This window comes from Echinops telfairi, unplaced genomic scaffold (genome assembly GCF_000313985.2).
Source record: "Echinops telfairi isolate 266 unplaced genomic scaffold, ASM31398v2 ScPeMD7_7412;HRSCAF=8450, whole genome shotgun sequence".
NCBI lineage: Eukaryota > Metazoa > Chordata > Mammalia > Afrosoricida > Tenrecidae > Echinops > Echinops telfairi.
The window spans coordinates 12,191,883-12,215,546 of record NW_022111312.1 but is presented as its reverse complement, the minus strand read 5'-3'; the positions used below and the strand labels follow the sequence as shown (position 1 = coordinate 12,215,546).

General features: G+C 43.6%; 1 protein-coding gene across 2 annotated transcripts; it reads right to left on the bottom strand.

The window, feature by feature from the left end:
* Positions 1-7,520: 7,520 nt before the first annotated feature.
* Positions 7,521-23,266, bottom strand: RNF34 (ring finger protein 34). Of its 2 annotated transcripts, XM_004709589.4 has the most exons (6): positions 23,176-23,260; positions 14,287-14,499; positions 12,577-12,984; positions 10,718-10,810; positions 10,262-10,463; positions 7,521-8,427 (listed from the first exon to the last, which is right to left on the bottom strand). In XM_004709589.4, exons 1-6 carry the CDS (start codon positions 23,179-23,181, stop codon positions 8,240-8,242), a joined length of 1,110 nt encoding a protein of 369 aa, XP_004709646.2. In that variant the 5' UTR covers positions 23,182-23,260; the 3' UTR covers positions 7,521-8,239. The 2 variants fall into 2 exon arrangements, with proteins under 2 accessions (XP_004709646.2, XP_045152825.1); XM_045296890.1 differs by lacking the exon at positions 14,287-14,499 and having other exon boundaries at positions 23,176-23,266.
* Between the last annotated feature and the right edge of the window lie 398 nt (positions 23,267-23,664).

Below are 23,664 nucleotides of genomic sequence, written 5' to 3'. Positions count from 1 at the left end.
TACAAATGTGCTTTACACAATTGATGTATGTATGGATTGTGATAAGAGCTGTATGAGCCCCTAATAAAATGATTTTAAAAAAAAAGAAAACAAAAGACCCAACAACAATAACAAAATAAGATATTGAAAAACTTTGGTTGAAAAGGTCAAAGAAAATAATAAAAATTGGAACAAATTTAAAATAGTTCAAAGGAAAGAACAAAGGATAAATTGTTAAGTTTTAACCTCACTACATCTATGTGCATCTCATTTCCAGTGCACTGTGTATGATAGCAAGTCTGTTTACATCTGTGGTCAATGGTCAGATGGGGATTCACTGAAAGCTTACTCTAAGTGGGGACCTTGCAAATGGATTTGGGGCTTTTATTGTCAACCATAACTTTCTGCAAACTGGGAGCTCAGAATTTACTTTCTCATACTCCTCTGGTCTTGGATTTTATTGTTTACAACCCTTTGATCATACATATTTACCCATTTTTGATTGGATTGTCTTTCTGTTGTTGAGTTACTGAAGTTTTATATATGTATTAGAAATTAGACGTTGATCAGATATGTCTTTGCCAAAGAATTTTTCCCAATTTGTAGGTTCTCTTTCAGTCTTTTTGGTATTTTGATGAACATCTGGATTAATTTTTAGGAGGTCCCACTTATCTAATTTATTATCTGTTGTTCGTGCATTTTTAGTTTTGTTTGATAGATTATTGATAATAAATAATTGGTTGTCTAAAAAAAAAAAAAAGAGTCCCATGGGTTGAGGGATGGCCTTGTCTGTTCTGTGAACTCTAAATAGGCAAATAGGGAAACTGTTGTAATTATCAAGCTGGAAAATCTGCATTGTTGTCTAGTTGCCTTTCTCTGCTTCTGTTTAACTCCTAGAGTTCTGGGACTCCAGTATTCCCTTGAAATGTTGCTACCACTACCAGGTCAACCTTGGATTAGGGCTGTGGTTTTGAGGAAACGCCACTTTCTCCATTGCTACTCTAACCCAGACTTGAACATCAACCACTTCTTTAAAGCCTTATACAAACTTTACGTAAACTATGATGTCTGAAAACTTAGGGATAACTGAAGAAAATCACAAGGCAGCGAAGGAAAGTATAAACTGGGATATTAGTTATTAGTTATGACTACACTTTCCCCATAGGCCTTATCTCTCTAGTCATGGGCCCTGTTTACTGCTATGCTGAAGGACCCCTTCATCATGTCCTAGCCTTAATTTCTCGCCTGACTCATAAAAAGGAAACATACATTTTTCTACCTCTCCAGTCAGTATAATAATAAAACCAGACATAGTTATACCCCAATAAAACAATCATTATTGTTAGAAGCATAATGTTTGAAGCATTATTCAGAGGAATTATGCTCTTTTGATTTTTTTTCAAATTTATAATGAGTTTATTTGAGCAAGGCCAATCTATTGATGAATCAGGAAGCTTCCCAATCGAAAACTGAAAGGCACTCCCTGGACAAGATAATCATTCAAATGTTTCTTTATATAGAAGAGTGAGGAAGATAAAGAATTAAGATTTAATCATTTGTCAAAATAGAGTAAAAGATGTTCAGATAACATTTAGTCATAAGTATAGTCTCTTACTGCAATCCTGAGAACAACCTGAGGAAATGCTTCTTTCTTTGAAAGAGCATTTTACCAGGGCCCTTACAGCTCTATAACAATCCACACATCAGTTGTATCAAGCATATTTGTACATGTGTGGCCATTACTATTTTCTAAACATTTGAACCCTTGGTATCAGCTCCTCTTTATTTCCTCGCCTATCCCCTCACACCCTTGTGATCTCTTGATAAATTATAAATTATTGTTATTTTCATATTTTATACCTACTGCTGTCTCCCTTCCCCCATGGCTTCTGTTATTCTTCCCCCTGGGTGTGGTTGTGGTGGTGGTGGTGGTGGTGGTGGTGGTGGTGTTGATCACTGCAATTGGTTCTCCCTTCCGCCCCTCCTCTCTCCACCTTCCTTCTACTCTCCTGGTATGGCTACTCCCATTTCTCTTCCTGGAGTGGGGGGTAACCTGACCTGGATTCCGTGTGTTGTGAGCTCTTATCTATACCAGTGGAATTTTGCTCTTTATTTCCCCAAAGTTTTATTTCAGAATATAATAAAACTTTGCTTTTATAGAATAAAAGCTCATTAATATGCCTCCGACTATGAAAATTAAATTTTCTTTAAAAAGCTAGATATAGTCCTTCCTCTAGCTAAATAGAAAATTGTACCAAACCTTCTAATTAAATATGGTGGCTTGACCTATACTTTTATTTGTTCTCCCTCCCAAGTTACCAAACAGCAGGAAATACATATTTTTAAAATCATAAAGTCACAATGTCAAACCAAATAGATGTGACACATAAGGAGATAAGTGATTACAACTTTTTGGAAGAGACTTTGGAGGAATCCAGCCACGGTATAATATGATACTTGGTCAGTTTACCTCCCTCTTGACCCAACCTGAATTTACCTTAGGCTTAAATATTTCTCGCTTGTTCCATGAGAGTTTCTTCGATGGCTCTTTATATATTGTTGGTGGTCTCTTCTTTCTTACTCTTCAGTTTTATCTTTATATTATTTTTTTTCCTTTCTGTTTTGCTTTTTGTTTTTAATGGTTTCTTTTAGGTTTCCAAGTTTATGAAGCACAAAAGTTAGGAACAGATACATAGAGACAATAACTGATGTAGTGGTTTATGGGGAGTGCGGGTGACGGGGTGGAAAGGTTAAAGGGAATTTGAGAGCAAATAATGAATGTGGGTAGGGAGAGGGAGCACTAGAACTGATTGTGGTGATGTATATACAACTCTTTTTAAAACCAACTTAACTATGGACGTGCATGACATGTGAAATTTACATCAAGAGAACTACTGGGGAAAGAAAGAAAGAAACCAAACTTGACGGATGGGTACTATGGGTGAAGTAGGAAGAGTTTTTGTTTAGGGGGCATTGAGTTTATGTTAATGGTGTTGGAATCATTTGAAAAAAGATATCAATAATGGCTGTACAACACGGAGAGCATAATCAATGGCACTGAATTATTGAAGTTGTTGAATTGGAGAATGTTTTGTTGTTGAATTGGAGGATGTTTTGTTGTGTATATTTTTGCCACAATTAAAAAATAATAATTACACCAATTACAATGAGTACACAGAAGGAGAAAATATTCTATAATTCAGGTGGTAATGATTGTACAACTGTTCTTGATATGACTGGAATATTGAATTGTATGATATGTGGAAGAAGTGGCAGTAAAACTTTAAAAAAAGAAATGATGATGATGATGACTCAGAACAGGGTGCTAATGACAGAGGGAAGAAGAATGGTTAGATTCCCGAGGTGGCACATGAGTTGTGAGAGAAAGAGAGGCGTCAAAGATGACCTCACAGCGAGGGGCCTGTGAAAGAAAAAGGAGGAGCAAGCCAGTAAGCTGATCCAGGGGACAAAAAGAGGGGTGGTTGACGTGAAGGAGATCAAGGTTTCTCCTTTAGACATAGTCACTTGAAATAATAATTCCTCATTCGAAGTGAAAATATCAAGAAGACAGATGGAACTAGGCACTCATATTTCAGGGGAAATATGGACAAGGCATTTTTTAAGTCAATGTCATAGAGGATGGTAGTTAACGTCCTAAAACATGATGAGAGCGCCAAGGAAGGAAGGAAAGATTCAGAAGAGACATGGTACAAGGCCTCCAACGTTAGGAAGCGGAGGAGATGCGAATCAAAGGACCAAGAAAAGTGGAAAGGAATGGTGAAGAAAAAACACAGAGGGACCAGTGTTCTGGAAACCCAGTGAAAAAGGTGCTTACCAGACTGTCTTTCCTATTAAAGGTTCTTTTCCCACCCAAAAATAATAACAAAGCAGGGTACCAGGTGTGTCAAAGAAGCAAAGAAATCTATTAAAAGAAAGAATACTTTGCAAGGGTAGATATGGAAGCAACGAAGTTTGTTAAAGGAAATAATGTCTTGCAAGGGGGAGACGTGAAGGACCTTCAAGGCAAAGGCGTCCACATCTCTGTGAAAAACCAAACAAGAAATTGTTTAAAGGAGTTTGGGTGGCATAAAAGGAGGTGGGGAATTCTGAGAAGGGGTAAGCATTGTGTAGCCATCTTCTCTTCCTAGATGCTCTCTGTGGTCTCCAGTCCCGGGTATCTGACTACACATGTTCATCCTGGGGTTGGACAAAATGAACTGGAACACTAGCTATGTTATAGAAAAACACAGCTTGAAATGTTTCAGGCTTAAGTCATAATAAGATGGGGGCGGGGTAAGGGTTAACTTGCTGACTTGGGGTATTTTCTGTCAGGGTCTGTTTAGCCCAGAATGTAGAGATAAGGAAATTTAGTCTCTGCCCTCCTCTGTCTCACAAGGAGGAGGAAAGTACGCAGTACTTCTAGGATATAAGTAATGTAGCATGAGACATAAGTACTCATTCTTGAATTAAGAAACATGGAGACTGTGATCGTTTCAGAGCTACAGGGTAAAGGCGGAAAGCCCTATGATAAAAGAGAATGGGAGGAGAAAAATTGGAAAGCCAAACAGAGAAGCAGAGTAGTGGGGGTAGTATTGTATAAGGAGAAAATGGAATGGAAAGACTTTGTTTTGTTTAGAAAGATGCTTACAGAAGAAAATACTTTCAGAACTGCATTTAATATTATCAGAGAAATAACAAAGAACAAGAAGCTTTTTTGAAAAAAAAGGAACAAAGAAGAAAAACATCCAAATTTCAAATCCAATAACGCATTAGAAACAAGAGCAAAGCCTCAAATCAATGGGTTAGAATCTCCCACAGAGTTGAACATAAAGATAAGCAAAAGAAAAGCAAAAATGGAAGGATATTAAAAATTAAATTTAGGAAGTCAAATATACATCTAATAAAACTTTCACAGAGAATGTAGAAGTAATGGAGTGAATTTTCTTTCTTTTTGTTTAAAATAATTTTATTGGCGGCTCTTACAACTCTTATCACAATCCATGCACATATCCATTGTGTCAAGCACATTTGTACATTTGTTGCCATCATCATTATCAAAACATTTTCTTTCCCTGGGCCTGAGCTCTTGGACTGGGTGAAATTCATGCAGTCGAGATAATAGACTCACCAACCCAGCGGGGCCTTTCTTCTGTGTTCTCGCCTCTGCCGTGCGAGTGAGTTCTCAGCTGAGATTTCTCACTTGGCCCTTTCCTCATTGTCACATTATGCATTCAAAAGTGCCACTGTCTAAGGTGATGTTGTCCCAGACCTCCCCTGAGGCCATTTTACTTTTGTTGACTTTGTATAAACAATTGTACAAAAAAACCACCCTTGGACTTAAGAGGGTTTCTGTTCTAGGAGTGGACTAGATGTTTAAGTTGAGAGCCCGAGTCAGCAGGCTCTCAACCCTGGAAAACCCTGCTTAGATCCAGGTCTCCACTTACCTTCTCCCTCACGCGAGAACACACAGCAGCCCCCTGGAACATGTGTTTTCCTTGTCCCTTACTGTTTGTGGCTAATAAAGGCAATGGAAGGAACTGTGCTTTGCTGGTGCCTGAGTAGGGTCGAGGCCTTGGCACCCTGAAGGGCAGGGTTTCTCCCACCTGTACAAAACTCCTTGCCAGGTTGTGCCACCACAGCCTAAGAAGACCCTGCTGGAGGGAGGGGTCATTTCCTCAGGCTCTCCAGGCACTTGACTCTGAGGAAACACTGTAAGCATGTTAAAGATGAAAAAGATAAGCAGCTTCCTTCCTTCCTCCTTAATCAATAGCCAGGTAAAAACCTTGGCCCTGTGCTCAACTACAGTTTCTATTTGCCTCTCTCTCCTTTTCTGTTGCTGTAGCCCTCAAGGTTGCATTGGCAGTCCCAATGTGACAACTGTTTAGTTCACACTTCTGGCTCATTTATAAAAACGTGACTTACTTCTGCAAGGCTGATCACTCCATGTGGAACATCCCCAAGAGGTAGTTCCTTTTTTCTTGGCAGCTGTGTAATTTGACTCTTCAGAGACTAAGTCATTCTGCTGTCCAGAGCAGTTACTGCCTTCGTTGATAACGTGGTTTAAGGGTGACAGTGGCTTTCTGTTGAAAGATCTTCCTGGGCAATCGTTAGGAGCAGATGGTGAAGGGCACAGGGCTCGGGGCTAAAGGCACTCTCCTTCTGTAATGCTTCCTGGAGCACTGGGGTCTGCTCAGACAGGCTAAAAGGGGTCAGTAGGGATGAAAGCTAACATACGGGCACTAACAGAACCGGACACAGCCTCCTCTAGTCAGATCAGAGGATGCAGCGCCCAACCCCATGAAATGAGGCCTCCCTTTGGATCTAGTGAGGACTGCTTAACATAAGCCACAGCTGCTCTGCTCTGAGAGGCAGTGTGAGCACCTTAGGAGTGCTAATGTCGCTTGCCATTTCTGAGTCCAGGGAGTAAGAAGAAAGGAACCAGTCATTGCCCCTGGGTGGCAGACTGTGCCCTCCAGGGAAGGGGCACTGCCCCCCAACGATCTCCCTCAGGGACCCTGAGCTTTTCTAATCCATGTGCCTGGTCGCAGCTAGCATGCAAACCCAGGAGGTGTGGCTGCCTCTGCAAACAAGTTACTTGGGCCACTAAAATGTTACTTTATGACGCCACTCAAGACGTGCCCCATGGAGAGCCTTGGTGACTTCGGTGACAACATGCAACTGAGACTGGATGTAAATCCAAGAGGACACATTTCACAGTGCTTGCCAGCTGAAACCTGTACCAATAGGGCTGACGTTTCTGACTTATTTTTGGACAAACTAGCACCTGCTGCTTAGCTTCTATTTAAGTGTATTTACTTTCACTTGCTGGCCTAAATTTAAAGACTTTCTACCACCAAATTAGCTGTTATGGGGAGCATTGCATTTCAGTTTTTGTCTCAGAGAAGGTACAGACAAGCTAAGCGGCCATCTGGCTGTGGTTGAAAAGCCATGGCCTCAGGCTGCTTACAGCCCTGAGCTCTGTGAGCACACATGCTGGGGATGGGGGTGGCAAGCCTTCAGTTCACAGTACTTGAGCCTTTAGGGCAGACCTGCTGGTCTGTGGTAGGTCCCTGAGCACCCAGGGGAAGGTATGTGGGTGGACCCACTGCAGTCAGCAGATAAAACCCTGATCTCGGCTGAGCAGTTCAGCCATATTTCAGAGTATACTGACCACTGATGGGGCCACATCCATTGGCTGGTCTCATATAAGCCAGTGTCTCAAGATTCTCGTTTGCTATGTGCTTTTTTTTGGTGGGGGTGGGGGTGGGGGTATGAGGGCTGAGGTTAGGTTGAAATTCTGACTGATGCGGCCACTTTTCCCTACCTTTAAAGTGAGGTAATCCAGTTTCGAGAACTGCTGAGAGAGAAATATAGCTGGGGGCACAGAGGGAGGTGGCTCCACAGCTTTCCTTATAGATTCGGTAGCTCAAAAAGAGCCCCCTGGAGCACCTGAAGGTGACAGCATAGGAGCCCAGGGCACAGGCTTCTACTGTCAGATCCGAGGGAATCAGCAACTGACCAAGTGTCCACAAACGCACAAGTCTTTCAAAGTCAAATTTTATTCCTAAACTGAAATTAATTAGCGGGTAGCACTGAAAATACACTCACTATACAAAACTGTGTAAATGGTAAAGAATTGCGCGCGCGCGCGAGAGCGCACACACACACACACACACACACACACACACACACACACTCTTATCTAATGAAAGCTAGATGCAGCCCTTGCTACAAAAGCTGAACCTGAACAGAAATTGACCTGTTCACTCTAAGTCCCTGGCAGTTGTCTATAGAATGTCATTTGTACCCAATTATGATTAAATGCAGGAATAGCAACAATGGAAACTTACATTCATCATGTATTAGCATTTACAATATACACGAGCAGTGAGGTGGACATTCACAGGGACCGCTGCTCATCACACACAACGGAGGCCACTCTGGAAACTGAAGATTCAAGCGTCTGAGTCATTTAAGTTATAAACAGGATGTAACAGGAAATAAGAGGGGCACCCTCTAGAGGGCAGGAGCTGATACTGACAGGTTGGAGATGGCCTATCCTCCACGCTACAGACCCCAGGCAACTCAGCTTGTTCACCAACAGATGGGCTTAGGCCGTGGACCAATGCATCTCCACAACTTATGAGAAACCTCGTCCGTACAAACTAGTAGAAATAACGTCTAAACTTGCTTCAGCTTCTGAACAGTAGGCCTTCAGTCCTTTCTTGTGTACGGGAGTATCTGGGTACCCTCCTGGGCCTCAGGACTTGAACACGTGCACGGCGCGTACTACGTACTGCCGACAGATGGGGCACTCATTCATGCGCTTGCCACACTTGGTACAGGTGACCATGTGCCCGCACTCAAGCAGAACGCAGTCGATGACGGCGTCCATGCAGATGCGGCACAGGCTGTCCTCCTCGTCCTGCAGTTGCACCCGCTCGCCATCTGGAAGACAACAGAGACCTGGGGCTGAGCCTGCCCATGCTAGTGACAAACTCAACCTCAATGCCATCAAGTCGATGCCAACTTTATTCTATAGGACAGGGCAGAACTGCCCCTGTGAGTTTCCAAGACTAACTTTTCCCCTTAACAATAACTGGTCCTAAAGGACCCAGGCGCCCAACTTCTTGGCTCTCAGTCCCCTTGCCTAGAAAGGGCAATGATATTAATGCTGAAACCTCGGGGTTTGTGCCCAAGAGAAAGGGGAAATGCTGGCTATTTCATCTTTCTGTAAGCAAAGGTTTCTGATAAGGCTCTACGTCTTACAAAAATGAGCATGGTTTGTCTAAGGCTCTTAAGAAAAAAGGATGAGAGCAATGGCTAGCCACACATGGAATGTGGACTCAGAACACTACTGAGAGGTCCATGAGACACTCTACCCCTAAGCCTCCTCAGGAGGAAGCACTTAATTTCCACACTCGGGATTTAGGGAGGATTAAAGGCGGGTGGCTGGAATGGGGGCAATTGCCTTGGCTCTGAGTAAGGTGGGATGAATGATTCACAGAGTTAACTTCCGTCTGAATTGGCAAAAGTGTTATTTATACTGAGGCTGCCTTTTCTAGGGACCAAAGACCACTGAGAATCATGAATCTGGTTAGAACAAGTGGACTGCAGGTCTCTAGTTCCCAGAGACGGGGGAAGACTGGCTTTGTCTTCTAGGATCTTGGCTCCCCTCTGGGTATGGAGGAGTTCCTAGGACAGGGCCAATGAGAGGGCATAGATGGCTCTTGAGATGAAGCCCAGAGGCCTGGTCCTTGATTCCCTTTCCTGGGAAGGCTCCTTTTTAACTTGCTACAATTTAGAAGCATAAAACAGAACAGCCCACAGCCTGTCAGGATGGGGAGGTGGGGCCCTCTGGGTAAATCTGAGCAAGAGTACCTTGGAGCCCAAGTCATACAAATAAAGATTATAGCTGTGCTCAGAACAAAATGTATACCCCACCCAAGCACGCGGGTCCAGCCAGCATGCAATGAAGCAGTGCAAGGCATTTGTGAAATGACACGTGTCACCTGGCCAGGAAGGGGGATAGCCCAGCCAGCATTACCACCCTGCAATGTGCTTAGCTGCATTTGTGTTTCTTAAATAACCTGTCCATCTGGGCCAGCATACTATGTCTTTGCCCCACTCTAAAAGTTCTGAGGGTTAAGATTTATGTATCAGCGTGGCATCATTTTAAAAGTAGCAGTGCTAAGATACTTTGTGCATATTCTGGGGGTAAGCCTCTATCGATAAGTGCTGTATTACAACCAGCTTTTATTGGAAAGGAAAAAGACAATGCTACTCATGTACTAACAGTTAATGATAAGAGGACTAGTTAAAATTTGTTTGAATATCACTGAATGATTTTTCCCCCCCATAAACCATAAATGCTCTGTGATTTGGCCCTGTCAGCAACTGAGGGAGAGTTTCAGCAATGAATACTATAGAAGTTGTTGACCTCAGCTTTTCTTAAGTAACACACAAACCTACTCCTCAGATGACTGATGCTAAAAACGACTTAACTCAGCTTTGTGGCTCTAGGGGTCCCTGCACCCCACTACCTATAGGGCTTTTTAAAGGCTACCACTGAAATAACCAAAGCACTGGCCTGCCAGAGAGGTTGAGGACGCGAGTGTGTTTCAAGAGACAAGGCATTGCAGTAGGGCTCTAACAAATAACCCTGGTGAGAACTACCTGCCTGGACTCAGTCTCTGACTCATTTGCAATCGGTGGTCTCCAAATCCAGCTCTGGACAGCCTAGGAAGTCTGCTATGGGGGTAAATGAGAAAAAGCAACCTACGTGACTTTTGGTTTTCTTCATTCTCTTTGTATAATCTGTTTACTTTCTCTACCAGCTCCCATTTTTCACAACAGCCAGAATAGTTGACAAAATTCCGTGCCAGAATCTCCTTCAGCTGGCGGACACTCATCCCTTCGATATCTTCAAGGCTGGACAGATCAGACAGGGACGCTCTTGCTCGCTTCCTGGAGAGCCCTGGGGTCTGAAATGACAGGTGGTTTCTGTTATCTCTATTCCTGCGTGCCCAGACTTCCCAAGGCAGAGTTAAGGGTCTTCTCCCCTCATCACCCCAGTCTGTTGTGGCCTCAGACATACTTCCTTGACTTCCTTTTTAGAATCCCTGAAGTTTTACCAGAGTTTTGAATTCAAACCAGAACTTGGAGCCTGGGCTAATATAGCTGAATGTCCCCTGGCACCCTCCAGGTCAAGGAAATCAGATTTTATAGGTAGCCTCACCTGATCCTCTAAGTTATCTTCATCGTCTTTGTCATCGTCGTCGTCATCGTCATCATCATCTTCGGTAACTGCTGAAGCTAGATCACTTTCTACCTACACACAAGAGTTTTCTGATTAGGACGAGGAATTTTGGAACAGATGTCAACCCATATTTACCACTGGAGAAGGTTTCTCCACAAGTTCTCCCCAAAGATGACCTGGCACCTTCTGTGGATACAGAATGCTAACTGCCCCTCTCCCAGGTTGGAACCTCAGTGTTTTCATAAAGAACTTCTTTCCAAGTGATCAAAAAAAGCCAAAGTCCTATGTCTATGAATGTGAAGAATCTAAACAATATTAACTCCCTGAGGAAACTTGCAGCATGGAATTCCGAAGCATGTCTCCTACTGATATAGCACTGTCTCATTTACCGGAGGACATGCCGCTGACTGGAGCCACTTAGGTACACAGACATGAAAGCTCCCACTGACATCAGTCAGTGTGCAGGGCACCAGGTTTAAAAGACCTCAAGCCTGCTATATGGAGCTATTCTAATTCCCAAGAACAACTTCTAGACTTCTTCACTGGGGCTGGATGCTAGCTTAACTTTTTAAACATTCTCCAACCATCAATTTCAGGACAAGAGAAATTCTTTAAACTCGGGTTATCAAACCTTTCTCGTCTGTCCTTGGCAGCAGCCCTTTACAGTGTCTAAGTCAGTCCCCAGGGGCAAATATGCAGCCTGAGTCACAATTATAACTCTTGTGCCACCTCCCAAACGGGTCTTCAGGATAGAAGGTGAAACTCATTTGGGGAAACAAAACTGCCCTATCTTACCAGAGATATGGTCTTGTAGAGGGCCACTACGCAAGATTCCCTCTGCTCTTAATAAACCCTTGCACATGGGAGTCAGACCAGGAGTGGGTACTGACTCAGTGGCATCTGATCTGGGTTTTTTTTTTCCCTCCAGGAAAGGAAATGTGGGAGAACTGTGTGAATGTCATTCAGTCCTTTGGAACCAGTATACCAGTTCTCAACCTGTGGGTTGCAACCCCTTGGGGGTGGGATGGGGGAGGTGTCTAACAACTCTTTCACAGGGGTTGCCTGACACCATCGGAAAACACAAACTAATATGTAATTATAATCACTGGGCTTTAATTATGTTACATTTGTAACAATGAAAATACATCCTGCATATTAGATATTTGCAACACGATTCATAACTAGCAAAATTACAGTTATGATGAAGTAGCAATGAAAATAATTTTATGGTTGGCGGTCACTATACCATGAGAAACTTTATTAAAGGGTTGCGGCATTAGGAAGGTTAAGAACCACTGCCCTATACAAACCAATATAATTGCAAGTCCTTGCGTACCTTTCAGCAGGAATGCCCAAGGCCTCACTGGGACCATCCATACTCTGCACTAGCATTTCTCAGGAATGAGTAAGTTATCTGCATTTCCACGAATCCTGATGATTTGTTCCCATAAACTAAATTAGGACAATTCTGCTGTAGTAAGGCAACTTGCACTACTGATTGTTTCCATGGTGACTGCTACCTGTACAAACTTCTTACCCATGATTACACTCTACTTTTTACTTAATTTTTTCAGTAGTTTGTCTTAACCAAAGTGTTATATTAAGAGCCCAATAAACAGGAGCTGGGGGGGGGCGGCAAATGCTATCCTACTTATGTAAGACTGGGAATGAAAGTAACTAATGCCACTAATGCCCAAGGATTTTGGTTAGCCATTTTTGGAGCCTGCAAGTACACAGCCAGCAACATGGGAACAGGGGAGAAGCACTCATGCTTCAATCATGGCACCATGTGTGGCAGAGTTGTACACTGGGCCCACAGCACAAACTCACCCTCATACCTGTGCCAGTGTGTCAGGTCCTGAGGTCCGGTCTCGGTCCATAAACTCTCCTGGAAATGAAGATATGGTAGCAGAGGGGGCTGTGTAGTTTGAAAAAAATGAATGTGCAAAGATGCTGGAGGTCTGGGACCTTGAAGAACTCAGACTGCTTGTGTCCATGTTCTCCTCTGAACCAAGTCCGTGATGGCACAGGACCAGGTCTACCAAATCTTCCTTCTCACGACAAGTATCGATCGGGATGTTTCTGAGGAGGAGATACTGCCGCAGGTCTTTCACCTTCAGTCGCATCAACTGCGGGCGCTGAAAAGCCGTCTCTTGGAGTAAGTGACAAGTGGAACACCGGCGGAGGTTTTCTTGTGAGACTGAACACACGGAGCAGAAATCCCTTTTGCAGTCACAACATACATGCTGGAGACACAGAAGCGTTTATGAGAGCACTAGTTTTCTTCTATGAAAATATCATCTTCCATCTTCTGAAGACACTGTGCCCCCAGCCCACTCGCCATGGCCCTAGACTATCTCCACAGGCGCTTTCAGGGTCCAAAAGTCAAGAATGGTAAAATAGTTGCTGCCACAGAAACAGTTTGGGTTCAGAGAATTCAAATACGGCACTTGAAGAAAAACACACACTTGTGTTAATGAATTAAAACCTTTCCGCCCATTGCTACAAACATGTAATTAGCAGAAGAGGGCTGACTTGAACCACACTGACTGAGCAGCAAGCCAAACAGCAGCGCATTTCCCATGTGAACCATTTACCAAGGAGGAAGAAAAGAGCCACTAACACAGCTATCTGCAACACATATGTGGCCTCACTCCCAGCCAGAGCCAGTTCATCGATATGCCGAGGGAGGACACCTGCTCCAGCCACTGTCCCCGCATGCTATTTCAGAAGAACTGAATTGAGGCTCAAAGCCTGCAAGATGGCCCAACAAACAAGTACTTTCTGTTGAAAATAACTGGGTTTTCTTTTGGTGTGCCTAGCGCCACTGCTAGGTAGTCATGCAAGGCACACAAGTAAGAGACCAAGACATTCGTTGAGAATGGGAAAATCTCAGCTAGCAATTCCAATGTTGGTTCAATGGTTGGCTCCAATAACTCTTAACCTGAGTATTTTATGTTAACTCTAAAAACAGTATACTGTATTACACTCATTGCTTTATCTAAGAGTGAAGAATGTAGTTAGGGGCAGATTTTTTAAAATCGGAGGCCCCAATTACATTACAGCATCCCTGAATTAAACTGCTGACTAGGCCAATCTCATTTGTCAGAGTATAAGCATCGTCATGTGGATGCAGCCACTCAAAAGGCTATACAGGAATCTTAAGGGATCAGTGAGTTTATGTGCAGGGGGTGGGGGGTGAGGATGGTTGTACATCTCAAAGAATTTAATCAATGTCATTGAATTGTACACAAAGAAACTACTGAATTGACAAATTACTGAATTGATGTAGGTTTTTCAGTGCATGTTTTCAAGAATAACAGCAACATAAATAAGGATCAGAGAGAATCAAATGGTAGAAAAAGACCAGAGTTTGGGAGAAAGGATGCCTGAGGGAACACTATCCAGTCAGTATTAGTCTCTGAGAGTATTTTTCCAGATGGGAAAGAGTTCAGGGGTTCACACTTGTTTATAAAAAGAAAGGGTGGTTCATTAGCTATTCAAAATAGCCTTGGCTTCTGAATGCAATGTTTGCTCACTTTACTCACCTTTTTCCTGAAGACGGAAAAGGAGAGTCCACAAGCTTTGCAAACGATATTAGGACCTTCCGTGGCTGCCGGTGGGTAGAAGTCAGGGTTTGGCGTGAATCGGAATGGACCAGTGCCTCCCCCAAACCCTGTTTGCTGGCCCCTGACTGCACCGGTACCCATGACTTCATTCAGCAGCCCGCAGCACGAAGCCCACATGGATGTGGCACCTGCCTGCAGAGGAATACAAGTAGGGGCCAGTGTGAACCTCCTTGACTTGCTGATACTGCCACTCTGATACATGCATGTGCCTCAACTACAGCAGGACCCCAATTTGGTAAACAGGGTAAAATACAATGCCAAGACAGAGAAAAGAACATGGAAAAACACAAATGAACCCAAGGCTTGCCCAGGCAATATTTGAGACATGCTTTTCCTAAAGACTTGCTTGTTTTCTCTGAAATTCAAAGTTAACCATGTATCCTCTGGCTATCACCCAGTTAACTGGTGAGCTGGGCTAGACCTCCCTGCCACCATTTAGCAGAAAGCCTCAAAATTACAATCACGTAACTCCATGAAACCTCTTTATTACTGCATTGTAGCTGGGTTTAATAAATTATGGCATCTATATATAAGAATTGTGGCTAGGTAAGCATCAAAATGCCAACAAACTAGTGCTAGATTTCAAATCTTTTTGTCTTTTATGTGTGCATTTCCCTCTCACTTCCTTACAAAGAACACATTAATTTGGCATTAAAGAAAATGGAAATACTGAACAGGACTTTGGATGATGCATTAACAAGATGGCCTCCCCAGGTGTGGAAGGCTATTTGCCACCCCGCCTCCATTCCCCACCCAGACTAATGGGTTGTCTTCTGTGACCCAAGCCACTGTTAAGCACTTATCTGAGGCAGCTTGTCTCTTTACTGCAGACTCAAACCCACTAACCAAGCTGGTGAGAAGTATGGATCAGAGACGACATATTTCGGTGGGGACCAAGGCATGCTTAAAGAATAAAAGCCATAGGATTTGGAACCAAGAAGTTTTTGCCCGGGGCACTAATTCCTACACCTAATCTCTCTTGGCCATGTGGTAGCTAATGGTGGAAGACTGTATATAGATGAGATGCTATCTGTGAAAATGATAGCCGACTCTGTCCAAACATTGGAGACACCCAAGTGGTACAGTGGGCTAAGCATTGGGCTGATAACCACAAGGTTAGTGATTTGAACCCATCAGCCGCACTGCCAGGATGAATATGAGGCTGTCTGTCACTGGAAAAATTTATCGTCTTGGAAACTTATAGGAGCATTTCTACTATCTTCTTTCATAAGGGCTGCTATAAGCAGGAATCAACTCACTGGCAGTTGTTGGGTTAAGAGGTGTGTCAGAACAATGGGAAAGATGGAGAAAACGGGCTGGTGTACAGGGCAAGATATTGAGAGGTTTGATACGTTATTAAGTTGTTGAATATAAAAATGATGAACTGAAATGTAACACCCCCACCACCCCCAACCCCATATAAATTAAAAACAAAACAGGCTATTGAGAAGGCTCTAGATTCAGGATACTATTCTAGTTCCTCCCTTGAATAGTTTAGATTAGGGGAAGGAGAAGGTGAAGCAGTAAGAAATCACAGTACGGAAAAAAAAAAAAAAAAAGAAATCACAGTACAAGGTTCAACTAGTCCTCAGTCTCAGGGTCACTGATATAAACATAACATGGCAGCACACCCTGTAATTTTAATGAAACAGTGATGCTTTTATGTGAAAAGCAATATCAAAACAGCAATATGCTGAAGGGGAAGGAGCCTTTACTAACAACGAATTTGAGGCAACTGTTCTTTTACATAGCCCTGGTGGTGTAGTGGTTATGTGTTCGGCTACCATCCTCATGGCTAGCAGTTCAAAACCACCGGCAGCTCCATGGGAAAGACAGTTACAGTCTAGGAAAACCAAAGTGGGTCACTATGAGTCAGCATTGACTCAATGGCAGTGAGTGTGGGTTTTTTGTTTTTTGAATTCGTTTACACAGTGCGTTCTCTTAAACAATAAAAAATATTCTGCTTAAAAAAAATAATAGTAAGTTCCCCTGCAGAAAGTGCCATCAGGATCACTTTCCTTCATCAAGGAACTGAGGTTCCAGCAGCTCCAGTTCCAACTAGCCATGAAGTAACTCGGCTGGCTGGATCCTCATTTGGTCACGGTGTTTGGCTCCAGATGTAGAGTGGAGTTCCTCTTTTCTTCTCACAGCATCTAGCTTGGCCACCATTATCACTGACTCGTGATTAACAATGCAAAAGGTTTCTTTACAGGCTCTCTTTAGTGGCAGTCTAACATACTTCAGATTCTGCATGTTACTTTAAAAGCTCAAAACCAAATGCACTGCACCTGTGGGTCTCCCAGGCTATAATTTTCAGGAATCAAACGCTGTATGGTCTTGCATGGAACTCCCACTTTTTGACTGTTAGCTAAGCACATAAACTACTGTACCACCAGGCTCATATTTCTATAGGGGGGTACGGGTGGCTTCCTCTAGAAAAGAAAATACTAAAAAGAACATTCCTATCTTTTCTGTCCTCTCATTAGTGAAAAACAAAACATGTAGCCTCCTAGATGTAGCAATTGTTCTGGGGAAAATTTTGCCTAAGAAAAATAGTCCTAAAAGCTAGCATCAACTTGACATTAAAAACAGATTTGAATGGCACAAAAAGCCACAGGTCCATCTGATCCAACCCAGATGCAAATGTAAATAGATCAAATTCAATAGTGGCTTCAAATAGTAACAGACCAGGTAGGTTTTATCCCAAAATTGCAAGTATATTGGTCATCGTTCTTACTGAAAAAAGAAAATAAATCCCAAGAAAAACAAAAACACAAGCTACCTTCCAAAGTATTTGTTCAAAGCAATAATATATTGCTATAACCCAGTATCAGGTACAACTTAGATTCATATTATTGTTATCCGCTCAAAGAAAAGGGTGTGTGTGTGTGAAAAATCTAGGCTTCAGCCTTGCTAGATCTGTGAGGAGCCGTGGTGACACAGTGGCTAAGCATTTGGTGTGAGCAAAGAGCTCCGTAGTTTGAGTCCACCAGTGGCTCCCAGGAAGACCTGGTGATCTGCTGCTATGGAACAGGTTCAACTCCAAGCAAGCTGTTCCTTCCACAGTGAGCTATGTGAGATCAAATGGTCAGCATTTACCAAAAGGCAAAGAGGGCATGGGAAAATTTTTTTGAATTTTCTAACTATTTGATATAATGGTCCCAGTTTTCATACAATGGAGTCAATAAATGCATTTAGGCAACTATTTAAGAGAGAGTTTTGCACCAGTCTGTTGGATCTGGGCTCTCTGGGTAGGGAGACCAACCAATTTATTCTCAGGGCTTTAGACTTTCTCTGAACCCTTCATCTCTGACTGGATAAAAGCCAAATGCTTCTCTTTGGGCACCCTCCCTTTCAAAGTCTGACACTCAAGTTCGTAGTCTTTTCCTTCTCATCATTGTCTTCTCTATCTCCTAGGAACTTCCTTAAGTTCCAGTAGTCACTCTCTCTTTCTTACTGCCATCCAAGTTGATTTCCACTCACAATGATCCTATAGGAGAGAGTAGAACTGCCCCAGTAGGTTTCTATTTATGGGAGTAGAAAGCCTCATCTTTCTCTCACAGGCCTTTAGATTTCTTTTTAGTCACTCCCCACTTCCTAGGTATCCCCTCCAGTTCCTGACCACTTGGGAGATTTTCTGAGCAAATCTAATTCCTAACATACCAACTACAACCCTCTTGCCTTAGAATTTACAGTCAATTCACTGAGTTATTGTTTTACTTTCACCCCCAAAAGGCATATTATGACTTATATAAGGGTCCCCATTTACCTTGTTTACTTAAAAATTACCACATTTCTGTGAGTGAAATCAGCCTCTATCTCTGAACTACAACCCTATGGCATGGATCGTAATGAACAATCCAGAGCCTACTTGGGGCCATCGTTGAGAGTGTAACTCCACAGGGTCAATATAAATCCATGTGGTTAGAAAGAACCACACAGATAAAGACATAAACATAAGCATAAAGACAGCTCCAGTTCCTTTCTTGCCCACAATCTTAACTATACGGGATAGCAAACACAGAGACGACAGCTTTTCTACTCAGGGACAACAGCTACCTTCAGTATCTACCAAATATAAGACTTTCTCTGATAACCGAATCCCTTTCTGACTCACCTCCCAAGTCAAAGCTGCTCCCGAAGAGATCAGCCATGATCCAATCTTCACCTACTAAAGTTGGCTTGGTAGATATAAAAAGCAGCCATCATGATGAAAACTTGCATGGCCCATGGTAAGAAATTGAATTTGCCGCCCCATCTGGACTGACCCAGATACCCCTGGAGCTATTCTGCTACCCTATCCAGTTCTTGCCTCACTAATGAACACAGACAAATGGAAATTAACTCACTCTTATTCACTGCCAATCCAGTCAATGCTGACTCATAGCAACTTTATAGGATTGGATAGAACCGCTCCTGTGAGGTTTTTTTTTGGTTGTTTTTTTAATTTAATTTTTTGCCAAATTACCTCTTTTTTTTTTAACCCTTTGGGTTTTTGAGGCTCTTTACCGGAGTAGAAAGTCCCATCTTTCTCCCGTGAAGTGTGTGACTAGTGGTTTAGAACTGCTGACTTTGCATGTAACCATTACACCACCAGGGTTTCTACAATGCAAATTAAAAGAGGTTGCTTTTTCTTTCTTAACTAATAACAGCAAAACACTTAGCTCTGCAGCTGTCTAATCTTGAGAGTATGCCACCTAGTCGTGTGAGACCCTCGCTGTGTGAGACCAGACAGAATCTGACAAGATCAAAGAAAGCATCAAGTCAAAAGCTTAGCTCCTTCCCTGAAACTCAACAACACATAATCTCTTCTCTACTTCGGGGAGCTGCCAGGCTAAAGGACATCCATACTCTTCCTTTTGGGGAAAGGCTTGGACATGCCTTCCCTCTGGAAGAGAGCAGAGTTCTGTCCAAAGCTCCTGTGGGGCTGTGAATGGCCTGGCAGTCCCCACTATGGAGATTTCCACTAGAACAACAGACTCCTGATTTCATACGCACCACATTCAGGCTGCTAATCAGAAAACCAAAGCCCTTCTACTTCATCACTTCCTTCTCTAACAAGAGCCAAGAGGAAGTGTCTGGTTTTTCCCAAAGAGCTGCAGCCCAGCCCTCTTTCTGGTGGAGGGCTAGAGCTCTCAAAGGGTTATGGGGGGTGGGGTGAGGTGTGTGTGTGTGTGTGTGTGTGTGTGTGTGTATACTTCCCAGTGCTAAATTTAAAATGTACTACAAAGTAGTATATAAAAACAGGTTACTACAAAGTTTGCCTCCTAAATGATACCAAAGTATGATGCCTTTGATCAAGTCTAACTGTACTAACTAACTTTCTTTTTGGTATTAACTAACTTGAGTGATACTTAAGAAAAGCTATAGTGGTTTCTGTAGAGCTGAACTGACAGGTGAGAAAGGCAGCAGAAACGGATGCATCTGAATACAGCAGAAAACAAATGAGTCCATTGCTTTTGATTAAACTAGGTAATCAACAGGAATAATGCCACCTCCTAAGGAGCCAAGGAGAGACCTTGGCTCAGTAGTTAAGCTCTCTGCTTTCAACTAAAGTCAGCTATTCAAACTTCCCAACCACTCTGTGGGAGAAAGATGTGGTAGTCTGCTTTCTGCCTGAAAAACCCCGAAGGGCAGTTCTCTGCCTATAAGGTCACTGAATCAGAATTAACTTGACAACGAGGTTGGTTTTATTACCTGTATCATACACTCACTGCCATCAATTCTGAGTCACAGCAACTCTATAGGGCAGAGTAGAACTGTCCCTGTGGGTTTCCAACACTACAAATCTTTATAGGAACAAAAATCTTCATCTTTCTCCCCAGGAGTAGCTGGTGAGCTTGAAATGTTGACATTGTGGTTAGCAGCCCAACTGGTAACCCATCACACCATTATGGCTCCTTTTATTAACCATAGTTAGCCATTTATTATCATCAGAAAGGGTGTAAGTGAACAGTTGTATCAGGCAAAATCATGAACCTGTGTTGTCCCTTGGACATGCCACTCCCTCCCCTGACCCAGCAGACTCCAAAGAGTGCTTATTGGGTCTTAATGCATGAGCGATCCAATCAATGAATATGCATGACTGACTACACAATGCCACCTTCTTCTCTCAAGTTAGGTCCCCAATCTGGGGAAAGCACGGTGGCCCCTAACTGTTTGGCTATTTTGGAAAACAAAGGCATCTTGATTGCTTAGGTTATTTCCAGAAACCAAGAGTCACAGGAGGGCCAAACCCTTTGTCTAACACCAGGGAACATTATTCTTCCTTAATAAACAAATATGCCACCATACTAGAGAAGGCACAAACTCTACATCTTAAATTGTGAATATTAAGCAGCTTGCAAAAACAGATGTGGGTCTTAAAAATGTACTATTTTTAGATAAGACATTTGGCCAAACTGATTGATAGATTTTCAAAATTAAATGTTCTGTAGAACATAAATGCTGCTTTTCTGTTTAGGTTTTTGTTTCAATATAGAAACAAAGCAATACACTTAATTCTTCCATCTTTCAAGGGCCCAAAAAAAGGAAATTGTGTTCAGTAGGTTACTTTCTCATTGATATTTCATTTTGAGCTCGCAGGAATTAATGTGATTAAGCACAATTAAGCCAGATCAATGTAAATATGGAAAAGCAGGAGGGAAATCAAAACATGAACATAGGATTTTGATTTTTTTTTTAATTCTTTATGAAAAGTTAATTAAGTGTTACTCTTAGATCTTAGATGTTAAGTAGACAGGGTTACTTCCTGAGTCTTTGAGATGTAAAACCTACTTCAAAATACCTGTTTCTAGTCAAACAATTAAAGACAGGAAGTAAATACTTTTTCCTCCCTTAACTCCAGAACATCCACTGCCATACAGCCCAATTCCTATTTAAGGTTTCCAAGGCTGTGTAAATCTTTACAGGAGCAGACACTCATATCTTTCTCCCTCAGAGCAGCTAGTAGATTTGAACCACTGATAGCTAAAAATCAGGTACTCCTGGATTTGAATGAAGCTGTGCTTATCTAATTGCTTAGCTTTTAAAGTCACTGTAATTCCATGGAAAGGTGCCAGGCTCACATGAATGTTCACTTGTTAATATTCCTGTGACATTGGGGATCTACCAAAGAGCACACCCACCCATCAAAACAATTTCAATATCAACCAACCTTAAGTTAAATGATATTTTTAACAGCCAGGATCACAAAAATATGAAAGAAAAACAGCATCTTCCTTTCATTTTGTACAAATGGATATTGATTCAGGCTTGCCTTTGGCTTCAGAAAATACACATCTGTTACACAGTTCCAACTGCCACAGAACCTTGCTTCTAAAATTGAAACTTGGAAAGCAGTGTCTTTCACTTTCCTTTAAACACATTTGTTTTTTAAGATCGTGATTAAAAATGGAACCATGTCTAATTCTCTCCTACCCGAAAGTAAAACTAACAAAGATAGTGACTCTCTTTGGGGCTTTCTATACAGACTCAAGATTCCTTTTTTTTTTTTTGGTGGTGGAGGAAACCTTACACAGAAAGAGCAAATAAAGCTAGTTTTAAATCTTTTAGTAGGTATTCAAAGTGGAAATAATATATTTTGTAATGAAACTAAGTCTTTTATTTTCACACTTCAAGGCACAATTCAAAAGTTCTCTCCCCCAAGTCACCCTTGTTTCTTGCAGACCTTAGGAGCCTTTCTTTCCCCCTGAGGACTTTGCCTCTTATTGATACCTACTCATCAGTCTGTCTTGTAAGATAAGGTCTCATGTCCTGAATGACAAACGCCTAAATGGTGAGGATCCTATTTGGAATTAACCTCCACTCATCAATCCTCTAGGCTGGCACAGGGTAAATGTTCAACCAACTATTTACAGGATAGGGTCCGTTTTAGAAGGGTAACAAATCTCTCTAGCCACTTGGCACTGGCTATCAATCTTCTGTCGACCTTGACCCTCTGTTTCCATCCAGCAGTTGACTTGACTGTACTCCTCAGTCATATCCAGCATGCCTCTTCACTGAGATGATGGAAGTCGGCTGTGTCAGAGAATCATCACCTGATGACTCACCCTACTTGGGTTGAGTTCAGCCAGCAAATCGATAACCTCGATTGGTTTACGCTGGGAACTTCGGAACTCTCAGCAACCAAGCCAAAGCAGCTCACCCCCCACCCCGACCCCCCTTTTGTTAAACTTCGCACTCAGCGGTGCGCCCACGCTTACACCCACCTAGGAGAACTCAGGCTGCCAAATTACTTGCTGCGCACCTAGTGGCGCTGGCGACGCCTTCAGGCGGCTTCCTAACGCTCTAGGTCACGGTCACCGCGTAAAGTCGAGGGAGAAAGCCTTCAGAGAGGGACCCTCGCCCCGAGGCATCTCTTAACAGGTTACCCTGCCCCCACCCACCCCCACGCCTTTCGACTCCCCGTAACAATCCTCTGCCCTCCGTCCCGCATCCTGCGACAGTCCCGCCGTGTTCCCGACATTTGAGTTCGTTCAAGGACTCAAACTAGCGGGCTCGCTCGAGGCAAAGGCACGGAGACAGGCGAGCTTCAGGGGCTATGCCACAGGCCCTTCGGGAAGCGGCCCGGCCCCCCTCGCCCTGCCCGTCCGGGACCGCTGACTGGAGATGCCGAGGGGACTTGGCAGGGTCAGAGAGCCCAGAATCTCCACCTTGGGCAGTCAGGCCCCCAGAAGCCGGCCAGGGGAGCCCCGACGCGGACCTCTCTGAGGTACCGGGCCCGCAGGGTAGCCACTGGGGCTGAAGGAAGACCCGGGCCGGCCAAGAGAGGCGAGGAGGGTCTTCCCAGATCCACCAGCCCCTCACCTTCATGGCCGCGACCGCCTCGTCTCGGTCGCCTCTGCCCGGGAACTCAGCACCATAGCAGCTCCTCGCGGCACCGACCTCTTTCCTTCTGGATAGCGACTAAGGCACCTCCCGCGGCGACCGAGCGTCTGTACGTAAGGGGCGTGGCCACGCTCATCGGGTGCCCCCGGGAAGCGCGCCGAGCGGCGGTCGAGTTAGCCAATCCGAATCCGAGCTTCAGGGGGCCGGTCACCTGAGCCAATAGGGTGCAGGAAGTGGGGCGGGGCCTCCGGCGCTGCCGGGGGGGTTGGGGGGGACGGCGGGAAGATTCTCTTCCGCCCCGCGTAGTGCTGGGCGGGGCTGGGCGTGGCGTGGGGCGCTGTCCCCAGCGCTTTTGTGGGTTGGGTCGCTCAACAAGGCGTCGGCTGAGAGAACCCTGTGGCGGAGGTTTGGCTTTGTGAGGAGGGCGTGAAGGGCCATAGGAAACTTTTAAAGGCCAGTTGGTCTGAA

Excerpts from the sequence above, each read along its gene's own strand:
- RNF34 (XM_004709589.4), bottom strand. Across the intron at positions 10,811-12,576 it reads GACCTGACACACTGGCACAG|GTAGAAAGTGATCTAGCTTC; the intron begins GTATGAGGGTGA and ends TCTTGTGTGTAG. Across the intron at positions 8,428-10,261 it reads TGAAGAAAACCAAAAGTCAC|ATGGCGAGCGGGTGCAACTG; the intron begins GTAGGTTGCTTT and ends GTTGTCTTCCAG.